This window comes from Bombus terrestris, chromosome 5 (assembly GCF_910591885.1).
Source record: "Bombus terrestris chromosome 5, iyBomTerr1.2, whole genome shotgun sequence".
Taxonomy (NCBI): Eukaryota; Metazoa; Arthropoda; class Insecta; order Hymenoptera; family Apidae; genus Bombus; species Bombus terrestris.
In genome coordinates, this window is record NC_063273.1 from 4,625,117 (window position 1) to 4,641,834 (window position 16,718).

General features: G+C 34.8%; 3 protein-coding genes across 25 annotated transcripts; 2 read left to right on the plus strand and 1 right to left on the minus strand.

The window, feature by feature from the left end:
• The first annotated feature begins 152 nt into the window (after positions 1–152).
• LOC100647294 (ribosomal protein S6 kinase alpha-2) lies at positions 153–4,287 on the plus strand. Of its 2 annotated transcripts, none has more exons than XM_012308808.3 (12): positions 153–667; positions 786–983; positions 1,070–1,151; positions 1,388–1,548; positions 1,626–1,732; positions 1,811–1,988; positions 2,068–2,233; positions 2,311–2,466; positions 2,534–3,042; positions 3,130–3,368; positions 3,440–3,701; positions 3,777–4,287. In XM_012308808.3, the coding sequence occupies exons 1-12, from the start codon at positions 536–538 to the stop codon at positions 3,903–3,905; spliced, it is 2,319 nt and encodes a 772-aa protein (XP_012164198.1). In that variant the 5' UTR covers positions 153–535; the 3' UTR covers positions 3,906–4,287. The 2 variants fall into 2 exon arrangements, with proteins under 2 accessions (XP_012164198.1, XP_012164199.1); XM_012308809.3 differs by having other exon boundaries at positions 526–667; positions 790–983.
• Positions 4,288–5,014: 727 nt separating this feature from the next.
• Positions 5,015–8,164, plus strand: LOC100646945 (guanylate kinase). Of its 13 annotated transcripts, XM_012308801.3 has the most exons (7): positions 5,016–5,175; positions 5,411–5,515; positions 5,638–5,812; positions 5,919–6,186; positions 6,267–6,490; positions 6,596–6,703; positions 6,794–8,164. In XM_012308801.3, the coding sequence occupies exons 3-7, from the start codon at positions 5,776–5,778 to the stop codon at positions 6,799–6,801; spliced, it is 645 nt and encodes a 214-aa protein (XP_012164191.1). In that variant the 5' UTR covers positions 5,016–5,175; positions 5,411–5,515; positions 5,638–5,775; the 3' UTR covers positions 6,802–8,164. The 13 variants fall into 13 exon arrangements, 12 of the variants coding, with proteins under 12 accessions (XP_048261635.1, XP_012164191.1, XP_012164190.1 ...); XM_048405678.1 differs by having other exon boundaries at positions 5,015–5,812; positions 6,267–6,298; positions 6,386–6,490; XM_012308800.3 differs by having other exon boundaries at positions 5,411–5,812.
• LOC100647061 lies at positions 7,255–15,453 on the minus strand. 10 transcript variants are annotated; one of them, XM_048405671.1, is made up of 7 exons: positions 14,145–15,453; positions 13,423–13,519; positions 13,193–13,351; positions 12,587–12,846; positions 10,124–12,482; positions 9,440–9,479; positions 7,255–9,269 (listed from the first exon to the last, which is right to left on the minus strand). In XM_048405671.1, exons 5-7 carry the CDS (start codon positions 10,173–10,175, stop codon positions 8,264–8,266), a joined length of 1,098 nt encoding a protein of 365 aa, XP_048261628.1. In that variant the 5' UTR covers positions 10,176–12,482; positions 12,587–12,846; positions 13,193–13,351; positions 13,423–13,519; positions 14,145–15,453; the 3' UTR covers positions 7,255–8,263. The 10 variants fall into 10 exon arrangements, with proteins under 10 accessions (XP_048261628.1, XP_048261627.1, XP_048261622.1 ...); XM_048405670.1 differs by having other exon boundaries at positions 13,193–13,367; XM_048405665.1 differs by having other exon boundaries at positions 13,193–13,519.
• Between the last annotated feature and the right edge of the window lie 1,265 nt (positions 15,454–16,718).

The following is a 16,718-nucleotide window of genomic DNA, read 5'->3' on the forward strand; positions in this document are numbered from 1 at the left end:
AGAAAAGAGAAATATATAATTTTATATAAAATTGCATCACTTGTTAGGCGCCAGGGATGTTTCATGTGAACGTGTCTTACAATATATAGAATGAATGTTTTATACATCGATTTTATTTCATTAAAAAATGAAGTACAATTTTTAGTAAAAGAATTTAAATTTAGTTATAAAACAATTGTATATTTTTCTTCCTTCATGTTTGTTTGAATATATTGTTATCGCATTATATATTATCTATATCTTACAAATACATTTCCCAATCTATTTTGCTTTGTTTGTTGACAAATCAATAAAGTACATATAAAGGTGACTTCTTAGACCAACAATACAGAAGCGTAAAAAGGACAGTCGTTATACAAAACATTGAAACATCGGTTTCTAGTACATATTAACGGTTTAACGCGTTATCTGTGGTCAATAAGTATCAGAGTATATGTCATAGATGCGTCTATCAATTTACCGCGAATACCCGTAACGTATTACATTTTGAGGGTGATCTACGTTGCGCTCTTGTAACATAAATAAACGTTAATTTATGACGACCGCGCACGCAAGAATATTTTACAAACATAACATCTACAATTTCACAGATAATAACACAACGTCGAATATAATGCCGTTAGCGAATTTGACAGTTCCTTGGTCTGAGCAACATGTGACTGAAAAGGTAGTATTTTTATATTTGTTAAATACATCGATTAGTGTTAAAAATGTGTCAATTACGTGTTATTAATTCTGTATTACAATTGTAAATTTGTGCATTGTAACCAATTTAATTTTTTTAGCAAGATGTAGATATACTCCCATCAGAGTCCCAAGAGGAAGTAGTAATAACTCAAGAAAATGTAGTTGAACCACCTTCAAATGGTTGTTCTGAGACACATGAAATAGAAGTACGTGAAGTAGTAAGGGATGGACATGAAAAAGCAGATCCATCTCAATTTGAACTGCTTAAAGTTCTGGGTCAAGGGTCTTTTGGCAAAGTATTGAACATTATAATGAATGAAAAATAATTTGAGATATAATCAAGTGTAATTATTCAATAATAAAAATTCTTGTGTTAATTCAGGTATTCCTCGTGAGAAAGGTTGTTGGAAAAGATAGTGGGACAATTTATGCTATGAAGGTATTAAAAAAGGCAACATTGAAAGGTGCTTAATAAGTTAAATATATATAAGTACGAGGGTAGCTCTGAAGGTTTCAAAATGAGGACTGTTGTAATGAAACATTGATTTTAATTATGAAATACAAAGATCTTTTTATTACTGTGTACATATTTTATTTTTTTATTGAAATTTATAAAAGGAGTTTTCAGAGCAATTCCTCTTATATTGAAAATTATTTCTTTTTCTTTTTAAAGTGGCTTAATATCTCAATATTATCTCAGTTCGGGACAGAGTTAGAACAAAAATGGAGAGGAATATACTGGTAGATGTTGAACACCCATTCATTGTGCGACTACATTATGCATTCCAAACAGAGGGCAAACTCTACTTAATTTTAGACTTTTTAAGAGGTGGTGATTTATTTTCAAGATTAGTTAAAGAGGTATATAGTTTACAGTATTAGTAATTTTATGATGTTTTTACGGCTGTATTGATCCATTTTTATAATTATTGTTCTAGGTAATGTTTACTGAAGATGATGTAAAATTTTATTTAGCTGAACTTGCTCTTGCATTGGGTCATATACATAAGCTTGGAATTATTTATAGAGATCTCAAACCAGAAAAGTTTGTATTATATCATTCATCAATAATTCAATCATTATAAAGCTATATAAATCTTAATATTCATTTTGTTTATGACAGTATTTTGCTTGATACTGAAGGTCATATTGCTTTAACCGACTTTGGTTTAAGTAAGCAGCCTTTAGACGATTGCAAAGCATACTCGTTTTGTGGTACTATAGAATATATGGCACCTGAAATTGTGGATAGGAGAGGACATTCATTTGCTGCAGATTGGTGGAGTTTTGGTGTTCTTATGGTTAGTTGCATATAAATGATATGATGACACATATACATATATACACCAGATTGTATTTAAACAAATTCTTAACTTTCAGTTTGAAATGTTGACTGGAGCTCTTCCATTTCAAGGAGCAAATCGCAAAGAAACAATGACACAGATAACAAAAGGAAAACTCGGAATGCCACATAATATTTCACCAGAAGCACAATTACTTCTTAAAGTATTGTTTAAAAGAAACCCTGCAAACAGACTGGGATTTGGTACTTATTTGTAATGTTCTTTAAAATACAAAAATAGCTATTATGCTATATTCATTTATTATTTTTATTTATTTAAGGCGGAATAGAAGAGATAAAAAACCATGTGTTCTTTGCAAAAACCGATTGGGATGCGCTTTACAGAAAAGAAATAAAACCGCCTTTTAAACCAGCTGTTAGTCAAGAAGATGATACATTTTGTTTTGATAGTGAATTTACATGTAAAACGCCCAAAGGTAACGTGAATTACTTAATTCTGTATAATTTATGTTCTAAATGAGTAAAGTTATTATAATATTTTAGATTCTCCTGGGGTACCACCAAGTGCTAATGCTCACGAATTGTTCCGTGGATTTAGCTTTGTCGCGCCGTGCCTTCTTGAGGATCACGTGAAAATCCCTGAATATAAAAACTGTGATAGCCTTAGCGCAACTTTCCCAACTTATGTGAGCCCTATCTCCGTGAATGATGAATATGAGTTTAAACAAGAAATTGGTAAAGGAAGCTACAGCACTGTTTATTTAGCTGTTCATAAAGCTTCTAAAGCAGAGTATGCTGTGAAGGTAATTGAGAAATCTAAAAGAGATCCTACAGAAGAAATAGAAATTTTGCTCCGATATGGAAGGCACCCGCACATTGTAACTTTGAGAGCTGTTCATGAAGATGATAAACGAGCTTATCTTGTACTCGAATTACTACGCGGTGGAGAACTACTTGATCGGTTACTACAAAGACGTAATCTCACAGAAAAAGAAGCGGCCGAAGTGATGTACACAATAGTTAGCGTAGTCAATTATCTTCATGAAAATGGAGTAATTATCTATTTAGTCATCATCACTTACGTTTTGTATTCTATCATGTTAAATTTACTGATTAATTTCGGTTTACGTAATCAATAGGTTGTTCATAGAGATTTAAAGCCATCTAATATATTGTATTCGAAGTCGGGGGGTGATCCATCGACACTTTGTTTATGCGATCTTGGTTTCGCAAAACAGTTACGAGCGGAAAATGGTTTGTTAATGACGCCTTGTTATACTGCAAATTTTGTAGCACCGGAAGTGTTAAAACGCCAAGGATATGATGCGGCGTGTGATATCTGGTCACTTGGTGTTTTGTTATACATTATGTTGGCTGGGTAAATAATCTAATTACATAAAATTTGAAAAGTACGTATATTAAATACTAGATTACGTTTCTATATTTTAGATATACACCATTTCGTAATACTCCCGGTGATAGTGCAAGAGACATATTAGATCGTATTGGCCTCGGCTGCATTGACGTTGAAAGTGGAATATGGCATCAAATTTCGAATGAAGCTAAAGATCTAGTTAAAAAAATGTTACACGTTGATCCTAATCGGAGGCCTACTGCAGCTGCCATATTAAAATATTCGTGGATTGCTAATCGTCATCGTCTTCCACAGAAAGTATTACCTGATAGTTCTAAGGATCCACATAGCCTAAAGGTATATAATATTTTCTTCAGATACATTTCAAGTAATCATGATTAAATTAATAGCATAAATTGAACATATTTTTAGAGAGCAGTAACAGCAACATATAGAGCGATGTCTAGCAGTCCAAGGTCGCCTCATATTGGACCTGTTGTCATGTCTGCATTGGCACGACGAAGAACACAAGCCAAGCCTACTGGTCCTACCGAAGTTTGAAACAACTGTGTTTCTATTTTGTCAAAAAGTAAAGGCAAGATACGAAAAATTACGAATTATGTATGTGATTACGTATATGAAAAGACTATATTTTTGTCGACATAAATCTAGTATTATTCGTGCAATGTTCAAATGTAGTTAGTATGTATCAATTTTATAAAAATTATTCGTTATTGTTCTGTTATTCATATAACTTGCATCACTAAAATCATCTCTATCCTGGTTAAAATTTGTGTATGTGTATAGAATAGAAAATGTGTGTTTAGATCCATATTTTGGATTTAAATATAATATAAGAATGGAATATCAGAGAAATTTTAAATCTTATAATCTGTATTGTACATGACTACTATTTCAATATTAAAAATAATATAAACTATAATAATAGTATAAATTTATGAAAAAATCTATATATATATATATTTAATAAAATGTAAAAATGAAGTATATATCTATTTTGATTTTTGATCAACATTTTTATTTGTTAAACATTAATTGTATATAATAAAGTATGTTTTACTTAACCATAGTTAAAATGATTAAGTAGTTGATTTTTAAGTTTCACATTCTATTTTTAATCGGAATATACTCGGATAAATACGTAACTAATATTACGTAACTAATATTCAACAATAATAATTTTATTTCTTAGAAAATTATGGCAAGTATACAAATAAGTATGATTTATAATAAATATTCAAACGCAAATATAATTCGTGTTTGTTATCAAAATAAGAGGTATTATTATATACGAAAAGTTCATTTTCAAATGCAATAATTTTTAAATGCATTATGTATTGTTTTAGATGCATTAGTAAAATAAACAAACCATTTTTTTTCATTATATCTCTCATTTCATAGTAAGATCAATTGCGTATCTTGTTAAATAAAAAGATAAAAACAGAATTTGTACATTTTAAATCGTGTTAAAAATTATTTGTATAACATATAAAGAAGTAAATTTATAAGTATACAATAAAGAAAAAAAATATTCCACATTTCTCTTATCACAAATATATATATATATCTTGAAAATGTATATAGTTTATACGAATCACGTATTGTATACTATATACATACATACGTATAAGATGTTCTTAATTCACAATGCGGCGGTATACGCGCAGACGCCCATTATTAAACGAAAACGTGGTAGCTGTTTGTTCTGACTGCGGACTTTCGTGCTTTACTTTGCTAAAAGCTGTTATCATATTTTTTAATAGTTCTTACTACTATATTATACGTTTTTAAAATTTAGTTATATATAAAGGTGAGACAATATTCAATATTCGTCGAATTTTTTATTTGTTCATTGAAATAAAGAAGAATACACGAGAGACAGTGATTGTGATACCCTTAACGAAGTCAGTTTTATGCATTGATCTCATTTTTTATTCAACGTGATTAATGAAAATTGAAGATGTACATATATTAATTGCAGTAAATAAGATTCTGAAAAAATTTTTGGATGAAAGCATTTAAATATTGTAGCTTTTATTTTTCAGTGCATCCGATCAACTTTTCCTATTAAGTAAGTTGCACAATTACGATATATTTTCCTTCAAGAAATCAATATTCCGAAGATACCACACGTTAATTATTATTCCATGGTTTGTAAGAATCTCGATATACTGCAAAAATAATGATATGACTGTGATTACCTATAATGATTTTTCGTTTTATTTTACACGCTTATTTCTGTTCTTGTTCTAATTGTACTATTAATTAATAGTGTTTTCGGTGTTTTTGGTCTACCGTATCTTTCATCGATTTGTATTAAATTCATCGTAAATACAACAATAGATATGTCTGCACTTACATGTTCTCTTCAATTGTGTGAAAATTAATTGAATTATAAATACGTAAGAGTATGGCATTACTTTCATGTTTTAGAACATTAGCATTAGGTATGAAGTGATTGAATCTATTCAAATTAAAAACTCAAGTTTTATCTTCTATTGTGAATTTTTATTGTGATAAATTGTTCCGTAACAATATTACATTCATTTTTAGGTGCTTGTAATATGTTTCATAAAGGCTCACGTCCATTAGTTTTGTGTGGTCCTTCAGGAAGTGGAAAAAGTACGCTTTTAAAAAAGCTTTTTGAAGAATTTCCAGATACATTTGGTTATTCTGTGTCTCATACCACTAGAAGTCCTAGACCAGGTGAGGAAGATGGGAAACATTATCATTTTACTACTAAAGATAAGATGCAAAAACAAATAGAACAGGATGAATTTCTTGAAACTGCTACATTCAGTGGGAATATGTATGGTACTAGGTAAAAATCAAATTTATTTAAACAGAAGATGCAATAATAGATTTTATTGATTATACATAAATCTTTTTTAATATTTTTAGTAAACGTGCAGTAGAAGAAGTACAAAAAGCAGGTAAAATTTGCGTATTAGATGTTGAAGTGCAAGGTGTAAAACAAATAAAACAAAGTTCTTTGGATCCATTGTATATATTTATTAAAGCTCCATCTATCGAAGAATTGGAGAAAAGATTAAGAGCTAGGAAAACAGAAACAGAAGATGCTTTGCAGCGGAGATTATCCATTGCTAGGCTAGAGATAGAATATGGTAAGTATTATAATTAATTTATTGCTTTGTTAAAAACTGGGATACGTTTACTATGTATTTTTATGTTAGATGAGGAAATATATATATACTTTAGAATTTTTTTAGGAGAAAAGCCTGGTAATTTTGACATAGTGATTGAAAATGACAATGTTTCTAAGGCATATGAAAAACTAAGAGACTTTTTGATGTCAAATCTAAAGCGAGGTGATGCAGGTATAATAAACAGTGCTTATGTATTATATGTTAATTATTATCCGTATAATTGTTATGTATATTTATATTTGCGTTTCTAATACTTTACAGGACATTAAACATAAGCCTCTTAAAGATACATTATTCTTTGAAATCATAAATCATAAATTATAATTATTTTTATATATCATTGCGTAAATTATAATAATAGATAATTATTACACGATGAAGCGCATGATTAACTTATGTCCAAGGATTGGATTACTAGATCAAAGAATAAATTTATAACAAATAATTTTATACAATGCTAAATAGACCTTAATATTGCAAGAGTAAATATAGGTATACATGCTTCAAGCTTGTTACATGCATGGTACTAATGTAAAAATTCAGATTAATGTCACTTTAAAGGCATTGTAAAGCAAAGATTACAAATGTATAGTTTGAAGTAAAACTATGAATAAGGAAACAAGGATATGCAGAATGTTCATACAGTTTGTTTCTATCCAATACTTAAAGAGACTAAGTATATGTCAAGTAACAGAGACTTGTTAAGTTATTTTTGTAGTTTCTTTTACAGTTCTGTATATACTTTTGCTTCGACTCGAATAGGAAAAACATTGTACAGTATTTACATAATAACTTATAGGATTACATCGATTCAGTGCAATACTCTAGTGCTTTAATGCACATAGAATGTGTGCAAGTGTCAAATTATTTTAGATTAATGATATCTTGCCGAATGTATACAAAGGACAGTCAATTTATGCGAAGACGGAACTTTACTACAGGCTAGATATCTAAAAAGAAAACTGAAGAATTAACTATAATGTTTTAGATGTAGCTAACTGAGACTATTCACCAGACGAAGTTGTGTTCCAATAGTGTAGATTATTTATAAAGTACTTGTGATTTTGTCCTCGTCAAACATCGTATACTTACTGCACAAATCGAGATTCATTCATAAATTCAATTACACTTGAATGTATCGTATTGCCGATTTATCAGAAGGGAAAGGCATTACACAAACATCCCTTTAAGAGCATTCATCATCGAGTAGACATATTTCACACGTTCTATTTATTTGCAAATATTTCTGAAAAATTATATTCGAAATAAATATATTTTTATGTTAGATAAAAATTAACGAAATTTTCGAAATTCTTACAATTACTGTCGTTTATCTGTTTCTTACACATCACATTTGTACATGGTACAAGATATGAATATGAAACATTTATTTATCGAATATCAGCATGTTGTTGCTTCCACGAGCGCGGAAGAAATTACATATTTTCCTATATACGGAGTGTTATCGCTTACTTATTAGTACGTGTGTATGGTTACATAAATATGACGATAAAGTGACGTTTGAATGAACAAGGCGTAGCGAAATGTCTATGCATTGTTAAAGAAAACTGTATCATTGTATCATAATATATCGAATAAATATTTCAACCGTGTGCGATACTAAAAACAAAATATTGTTCCTTTTAAACTCCCTTTAAAATTTATCTCGAAATCAACGATCAATCAATTCTATCTTCCCTTAGAGTAAAATATACATGAAAATGATAAATTTTAGGACTGATGACGGCGAGAATAGTCGCGCCTTGGCCATTCCCCGTGATGGTGACGAGTTTTATGTCTAGGTACTTCGCTAACTTCGATGGACGTCACTTTTACATCTTTGTTCTCTGTTGTTTTTTTCATTTCATCCTGAATCAAATTATCTCCGTAATTTCTCGGCATAAGTTCACTAGTTTCCTTCGTTTCAGGCAAGCTTCGAACCTTATTCTCCGTAGTTATTTCCGGTTTCCTGGAAAAAATGTAATTGATCACCTGAGGTCGCGGTGCAAAGATGTTCTCCGTTGGATAAGCACTTGTAATCGATCTCGAATCCGATGGATTCGTATCTCTCGTTAATGGCACATTTATCTGACTCGTTCTCACTGCCTGTATCACTTTCTGCTCTCGTGTCGGTTGATCCTCGTATCGAATCGATTTGAGCGATCCCAAAGAATCTCTGTCAGCAAGATCACGAGCGGCCAATCTTCTGATCGAATCTCTTTGATCTTCGGTTGATTCGATGCGACTGGGCAAGGCTAAAGGTTCTTCTCGAATTTCTTCGTACAGATCTCTTCTCAAATCACGTTGTTCCTTCAAAGAATCTGGCAAGTTCGGCACGAGGCCGTCAGGCACGACGATTCGACGACGAAACGCGAGATCTTGGTATTTGGCGCGATCCAAATAATCCTCAAGGGTGTTCCAGTTTTCCAAATCCCGGGAAATCGCTCTTCTAGCCAGCTTCGAGATTTCTTTTACGTCCAGAGGTTGCGTGTTTCTTTCAAGAAAGAAACGATCGTCATTTTGGAGGATGGTGTTGGCTCTGTTTTCATAATTATCCACTTGAATATTGTTTGCCGGATACGCGAGACGTTCGGAAGGTACTTGATAGGTTTTCTCCAAAACGGCTCCTTGATCGAAGTAACGTTTTTGTTGATAGTTGCTGCGAGGTTCCTCGTTGGTGTCTGGATAGTAGGCTTCGTAGAAGACCGGACCTTTTTCGAGATCGTAGCTCTCGTAGCTTGGAGCAAAATACGTAGTTAACAAAAATGACTTCGATTAAACTTTGATCAAACATTCTGAGGAAGGCTTTTATCAAGAAAGATATAATCGAGTTTAGAAGAAAAGCTGACTTTATTTTCTAATAATACGCGCTAATTGGAAAATTGAGAGAAAAGTTCAATTACTTACCGATGAATATCGGGGCTCCACGTGAAGATGGGCGATACACCTGACGGAAAATAAAACGTAATTAATTCGCGGTAATTGTATCGTGAATTTTTGAAAATCGAAATAATAAAAGCAGCCAGCGGCAAAGGAAAAGTTGAGAACGTTGGTTGATCTAATCGCTATTGTTGCCTTTTTAAACGAGTTCCTTAAACGAATTCTTTGAACCAAGCTCTCTGCTTTTCTACAAAATAAATTTCTCCAGGTTCTGGACTCGTTCAAGCGCGGTGATGAAGACGTTCCGAAACTGTTATTGAACACGTAATTAAGATAAACTTCATTAGAAATTTACAAGTTGGAAATGTGCTGTTCGCGCGTTCGTTGTTTCTCTAAAAGCTCTTCTTCGTCCGTTCCCTTTTTGTGTGTAACTTTAATGAATTTCGTACGGTGCCAAACACAAAATGGCATCATCACTTATCGCTTACACGATTTGCTTTGCTTGCGATTTAACGTTTTTCACCGCCAATCATTTTTTGACAAATATCGCCAATTTTTTTATTATTCTTCATTATTAATTTTTTCTTTATTATTAATTTCGACTATACCTGACTATATATATTTCTCGAGAAGCTTTCTTTGCTTATCAACGTTTATACTAAAAAGGTAAGAGCGAAAAGAAGAAAAGGCGAAAATGGAAAAGATACATACCGATGGAGATCGTTATCACTGTAATTGAAAGTAGACTCCGTTTTAGAGCCATGATCCTATTGCGAGGCAACGACAAGCAACTGAGTCTCTACGATGGGACGTGTGCGCGTATTTTCAGATATGCCTAAAATAAACCACCATTTCCTTCGGGCCTCGCTGACTAATTCACGTATACAGAGGGATAGAGATGGCTGGAAATCTTGAAAGACTGTGATCTACTGCTCTCGTGTCTCCATAACATCGCGCATGAAATATTAGCCTGTTGACTCGGAATTTTTTCGATGATTCCGCCAGAATCGGTCATTCGAATACCACCGACGCGATGCGACGCAACGGCGAGAAGTGTGATAATTTGCTCGTGTAATTCGTTGATTCTTCAAGTTTAGTATCTTGTATAAACGATGTAAGACAACCTTCCCCCGTAGTAATTGATATTATACCGATATTAAATTAAGTTCCAGATATAACAGTGGTAACTTGAATGGTAAAAATTTGGTAGCGGCTTTGGTACAATTTTAGCTGAATGATATTCGTTGCGACATTTAAAGGTTCAAATAAATTTCTAAACGTACGAACCCGCTTAAAGATCTATATAATCGATCTATATAACGCGATGTATAATTTCTATATCATCTTTGGCAGCTCAATTTCGTTTTGCTATTTTCTACGATAAAACTCGTTATTTCGCCAATTTTTTGGAATACGCGTGCTATTATAACGCGTGCCATTTATAAAACAGAAGTGACATTTAATTATCGCATGAAAAACGTAGTATAGCGAGCAACGGCTCTGGTGCGGCACAAAAAATTGTTTAAATTGATCGTTCAACGGGGTTGCGTGAGATCTGCCAAATTGGTCGTACTTTCGAGGTTGTACAATATCTACGATATCTCATATAGTATCGTTTTGCAATTTCTAGATCGATCATATGGGTCCATTCGATGGTTTTCATGGCGAAAGAAACGAATTGCTCCGGTGGAAAATTTTCAATGAAAACATCCGTTTGGCTATTTTTATTTGAATTGCCATTTTAATTAATGCCACGCAAATTGTTACAAAATTCTCTCATTATCCTCTTGTTCCTTTTAATTACAAGTAAATCAAACTAAACAATATATTCAATTTAAAGTATAAACGAGCCACGTCATGTGGTTATTCAGACGAGTAGCGTGAAAATTATTTAATAATAGAATTTTTTCTTGATTTTTTTCCACCGTAATTCGAACCATCCATTCTCGTTAAAAAAAGACGACGATGGATAACCCTGTCGCAAGTACGAAGAAACTGATCTTCAAGTCGTGTTCAACCGAAACGCCGCGATAGTTTGTCTCGTCGATATTTTAAAAGTTCATCTTCATCCTCAAGATGCTATCTAATACAGGATGTGTCCTCCATAACGTTGCAAGGTCTGGGTGATTGAATCCACCGATCATGATATTGATCATTGCGCGATGAAACAAATCGCTTGATGGAAGGCGAGCTAGATGGAACTTGGCTGAAATTTAGAAAACGTAGACGATAATTCGGGAAACTTTAATTTTAAGAATACGAGTCACGGTGAACATATAAAAAGAGTATATCTGGATGTTGTAAGACGCGGTGCAGCATACAAGTTCCAGTTTTATCTCCGATAGATTCGTTTACCAAAGGAAGATATTGAAGTGAATGGCGACATGCTAATAACGTTGGAAATATGTACCATGTTCTTTTGTAATCCTTGCAATATTGGATTCAAGCGACCATCGTCACTGGAACCAAATAAGTCCACTGTATCGTATAAAAGAAATTCTATTGGCAATCCAGACGAGTCTCAATCCAGTTCTGTTAATAAATCGTTAATTTCGCTATAGAACATATATCTGTTATCAAACACTTGTATAGGACACCATTGAACATCCTCGTTAGCGTTATATCACGGAAAAGTATGTCTGGTGAAAGGTATCTTCCAGTAGCAGTCGAAGGTAATGAAATTGGATGATCAGTTGCAATATAAAAGATACAGCGCGCCATTGATCGTCAACCTTTTCCAGATAAGGGTATATTTCTCGTGATATCGCGGAGTTTCCGTCGTCCTAACGGAATTCGTCCTCTTCTAGAGCTTTTTTTATCTATCTTCTAGATGATAAACTTGGCAAAACATTGATAAATCACATAACGTAGTTCCAGAATACCCGCAAGTTTTTGCCGTATCTTTTGCGCTCCTTCTTTCGGAGAATACGAGGATTCTGAGAATACGAAGCTTTGTTGAGATAATTTATCAATGCTGTTCACCAATAGCAATTAAAAAATGAATCTCTCGAGGAAAGTAATTCCACTCGTAGCAAGAAATGACATAAATTCCACAGCCAGAAGAATCAAACTGAAAAATAGGAAGAGGAGAAATGGGAAGGAAAGGTGTCTGATAACGTTTCATCAACGATTATGACAATTTGAAGGAGGCGAAACTTGGGCCGAGGTACTTACACGTAGTGCCACGTCAAATACTCTATTATGTACGACAGCATCCTGCACAGCCACACAGACGAGTTGTAGAAGATGTAGAACATTTTCAGATCCTTTGGTACGTTGGTTGCTTTGAGAGCGATCGCGCAAACCCGGTCAAAGTCTGTCCTATTGGTGAACTATGTTGCTCATGTTGTCTACATATTTTTAGACGAAGAACGAGGCAACCACTCTGCGGTACGCCACGTCACCCGAAACGGCGGAAAATGTGGTAGAAATACCTTGATGGAAAAATCAATCGTGGCATCGCGTTAATCGAGTAATTTATAAAGATAATGTTTTTGAACGTTGAATTAAGGTGATCAAGGGTACCGTATTAACAATAAGAATTTTTCAAGCAAACGATAATAACTTTTTCTATGAAAGAAAATAGAATCCTTCTTTGTCTTACTAACGCTCGAAATATTCAAAGACGTAGCAAAAGATATGTAATTCCAAAATGCAGTAAAAAGACAGTCTCGAAGATAATTGACAACGTGTTGAATTTTAGAAGAATTTTGCCCTACGAGCGAAGAAAATTGTGACTTAACACGTTCTTCTCTTGTGGTTTTCGTTTGCGACGATTACCTACAGTTTCGCTGAACGTGTCGTTCTCCAACTGATGGCTGTGTCTGCCGTTCGTATTCGGGTCGATCACGTTCACCGTGAAGTTCAGTTTTTTCGCCAGTACCCCCAGGAGAATTCCGCCCAGGCTTCCATATTCTCTGGAGTAAACGTAGGTCGAACCTGGATTTATTCTGCCCTGAAATTTCAGCCCCTCTTGTTCCTGATCGAAAATGCTCACGTTGAATCGGTACCTATTGAAATTGACGGCGCGTCGATACGTCAGCGTCGACAACGAACACAGCATCCATCTTTTTCACGTCCCATCCACGCTTTCCAATTGTCTCCATGCTGAAATCGGCGTATCTATTAAAATGCTAAACGATTATAGGACACCACGTGCGGCCTGCGCTGCATCTGTTATTCAAATGACGATGAATTAAACATAAATGGTATGCGTTTCATTTCTACTAGATTATATCAGACCGGCTTTTTAACTATATTTTAAATTATGCTTTTTATTTTATACGAAAATAGTTAGTCGTTAGGAAAAAAAATCTTTGCAATCGGTTACGCTCGCTCAAAGCTTTGACCGATCGTACATATACTCTTCCTTTACGCCCTACTCTTGACATTTGAAACTCAATCGCATGAAATTTCCATATAGGTACATTTCACGTTTTATTACTTTCTTCCAATTAATCGGTTTTCAGTGATATTTCGGTATTCCGGATATTATATGTTTGCCTGCCTTCGTGAATGAATTGTAAAAATTTAAATGAAAATCCTCGTGGACGTAAAGTACATCCTGAATTTGATACACCATAGTTTCCTCCAGATGTTCTATCGATCAGTGGTATCCTATCGTCCAATTCCGTCAGCAGATCGTTCCACGTAGCTAACACGATGAAATGTTCTTTGCTGTTTCAGTGAACCGACGTGTAAAAATTCAACAGCGCCTCGAACGAACTTTTACCTCTCGCGAAGACGACGTTCAACCGTCCACATATCGACGTAGTATTTGTCGTTCTTGTGCCACTATCCGCTTACGTTCCACTCATAGCGAAGAAGTTTCATCATGAATACTAATCTCCGCGTCACTTTTCTCCGAACATCTCGTCTCTGCATTCTCGCGCGTTGATTCGTCCGTTGTTCCATTCTATGTCGAAGTTTATTGCGTCTGCATCATGATCGTTGCTAGAAATTCGATACGTGTATAACAACCGCGTTGCAGTATTCCGCTGTCGCCCGAAGGAGAACGTCGAAGTTTCGCAAAGTTCTCGCACTGTTTATGAAAATTCCGTGAAACACGGTTTTCCGCACAGTACGCACACAATCTCGTTCCAAACGAGATTAGTCTCGACGTCTCGATAGTCTTACGAAACTACGTTCCCTGCAAACTGTATCGAAGTCTGACAATTAGATATTGGTATTTGCAAACCAGCTGCCATTATTTTCAGAATAGTCCGGAACGTAGATTAGAATTTTAGACAGGATTACACGGTTCTGTAGCAAAATATTCTTCCGTTCAAATTACCCTATACGTTATCGTAGTTCCAAGAACGACGACAGCTCGACAATCCTCGATACGTAAATTAAATTTCTGTCGCTTCGATCGGCCCATAGATCATTGTCATCTTTCGCGGATGATCGCGTACGCCTAAAGAAATTTCTTTTCACATGCAAACTGTCGAGCAGCGTCAACGAATTTCCAAACAAGTAAATTCTCCAATTGCTTTTAATAACGACGATAAACGTTCGTTGGAGCGACGTGCCCGTCAGACTGCAAATATCCCTAAGCGCTTTTCCGTCAAATGCAAATAACCAACGCGCTACGCAGAAGCGTCAACGCTACAGAAATAGGCAATTACGTTTTGTTTACTCGGATCCTTATTTATCCGACGTCTTTCGAGACAATTCAGCCTCGTCGCGTTCGATCAAAAACTTATTGGCTGATCGAACACCTTCCGGTGTTGTTGATTCTCTACCTTCGATCATCCTCGTTCGAGTTTCCAACGACTATCTGTGCGATCGTATCTCCGACTCGAATCATGTCGAAGAAAAGAGAAAAGGGGGAAGACGGAGCGAAACAGCACGAGTGTCGAAATTTGCGCATACATACATATCTCGAATATTATCTGGCCACTATATTGGAAGCTTGGTTGCTGATGAAAATTTAATGAAGCAATTTAACGATGACACGGTGACCGATGGTCTAGATTAAACGGAAACATGGGCGATAGTGGCTGTGTCGTTTGGAAAATGCCAAGCACACTCGAGCGTGACGGCAATAGAACTTTCTGAGAAAGGGTTTTGGTTGATTTATCGAGTAACATAGCATCAGACACTTGTATAACTATTACGACGAAGTAGATTTATCGGGAAACTTAAACGTCGGATCCTTTCAGGCAGAAGCATAAGCGTTAAGGAATATTTGTAATCGACGGATTAAACAAATTGATTTCTTATTTATCTGGGACAATTCTCGATTTTCACGCGAGCGAAAGTTTCATATTTGCGTGTAGTCGTATTAATTGACACGGCATTCAATTGTGTACGTCGTATGATAAACCTCGACTTTTGCCACATGAAATTCCACCGAAATACGGTAGTCAAGCGCATTAGACATCTAGCGACTCTTTACATATTAATTAACTTCTCACCAGAAATCCATAGTAACCTTTAATTAAAGCCTGTATTCTTAGAGAGGTCGAGTAAATGGCGAAGTGTTAATTAAATCTTAATGGTAGATGGTGAATAAAAAGGAACATTTCTGAGCGTTTAATAAAGACAGGTTCTTGAATTCTGAATGGCAAAAGGATAGGAAACAAACGGAAAACGCCTGTAACAATTTGTAAAGAAAAAGAAGTATTCTTACGCCAATTTGTGATTACACAAATTTGAAAGTCAACGTGAAGACGCTACGAAGAGTTAGGGAACAAAGAAGAAAAGTACCTAGAGCGAATCATTGTCGTCCGTATGGAGTAATATTCAGTTAAACGACCTGTCAAACTTTCGACGTTTGACGCGGAGGAGCCACATTGCGATGAAAACGTTTGCTCGATTTGCTCGGGGCAAACACAGCAGGAGGAGATAAATGCCGGAAAATGGCATGAAATATTTCGACGCGGCTAGCCTTCTCGTCGAAATTTAAGTAGCGAAGGCCCGCGTTAGTCAGACGCGAGGGTGATACTTGAAAGTTAAGAAAGTGAAACTCGACGAGAAGAACGATAACGAACCTTTTTACGATCTACATTTATTAGACCCGCGAGGCGAAATTTTCCAGGTTTTCTCGCTGATAAGAATCATTGTTTTTGTTCATTTTTCTTACGGTAGTTTCACTTCTTTCTCACTTTTCATTTTTCTGTACTCGCTTTATTTTTCATTCTGGTTATTTTTCTACTTTTTTGCTCCTTTCGGAAAGACGAATCGCCGTTCGTGTACGTTCGATATCGGATAAGCGGATAAGGACAGCAAAAGGAAGAGTCTGTGTTTGCGATATCGGATGGTTACTTTGTACCCACGATCTTTTTACTTTGTATTCTTCGTA

Bases quoted from the DNA above. Each gene is read 5' to 3' on its own strand.
- LOC100647061 (XM_048405671.1), bottom strand. From the start codon at position 10,175: ATGGCTCTAAAACGGAGTCTACTTTCAATTACAGTGATAACGATCTCC. The intron at 9,480-10,123 runs GTATGTATCTTT...ATTTTCCGTCAG, and splicing joins AGTGATAACGATCTCCATCG to GTGTATCGCCCATCTTCACG. The intron at 9,270-9,439 runs GTAAGTAATTGA...TTTTGCTCCAAG, and splicing joins TGGAGCCCCGATATTCATCG to CTACGAGAGCTACGATCTCG.
- LOC100646945 (XM_012308800.3), top strand. From the start codon at position 5,776: ATGGCATTACTTTCATGTTTTAGAACATTAGCATTAG. The intron at 5,813-5,918 runs GTATGAAGTGAT...ATTCATTTTTAG, and splicing joins TTTTAGAACATTAGCATTAG to GTGCTTGTAATATGTTTCAT. The intron at 6,187-6,266 runs GTAAAAATCAAA...TAATATTTTTAG, and splicing joins GGGAATATGTATGGTACTAG to TAAACGTGCAGTAGAAGAAG.
- LOC100647294 (XM_012308808.3), top strand. From the start codon at position 536: ATGACGACCGCGCACGCAAGAATATTTTACAAACATAACATCTACAAT. The intron at 668-785 runs GTAGTATTTTTA...TAATTTTTTTAG, and splicing joins AGCAACATGTGACTGAAAAG to CAAGATGTAGATATACTCCC. The intron at 3,702-3,776 runs GTATATAATATT...ACATATTTTTAG, and splicing joins AGGATCCACATAGCCTAAAG to AGAGCAGTAACAGCAACATA.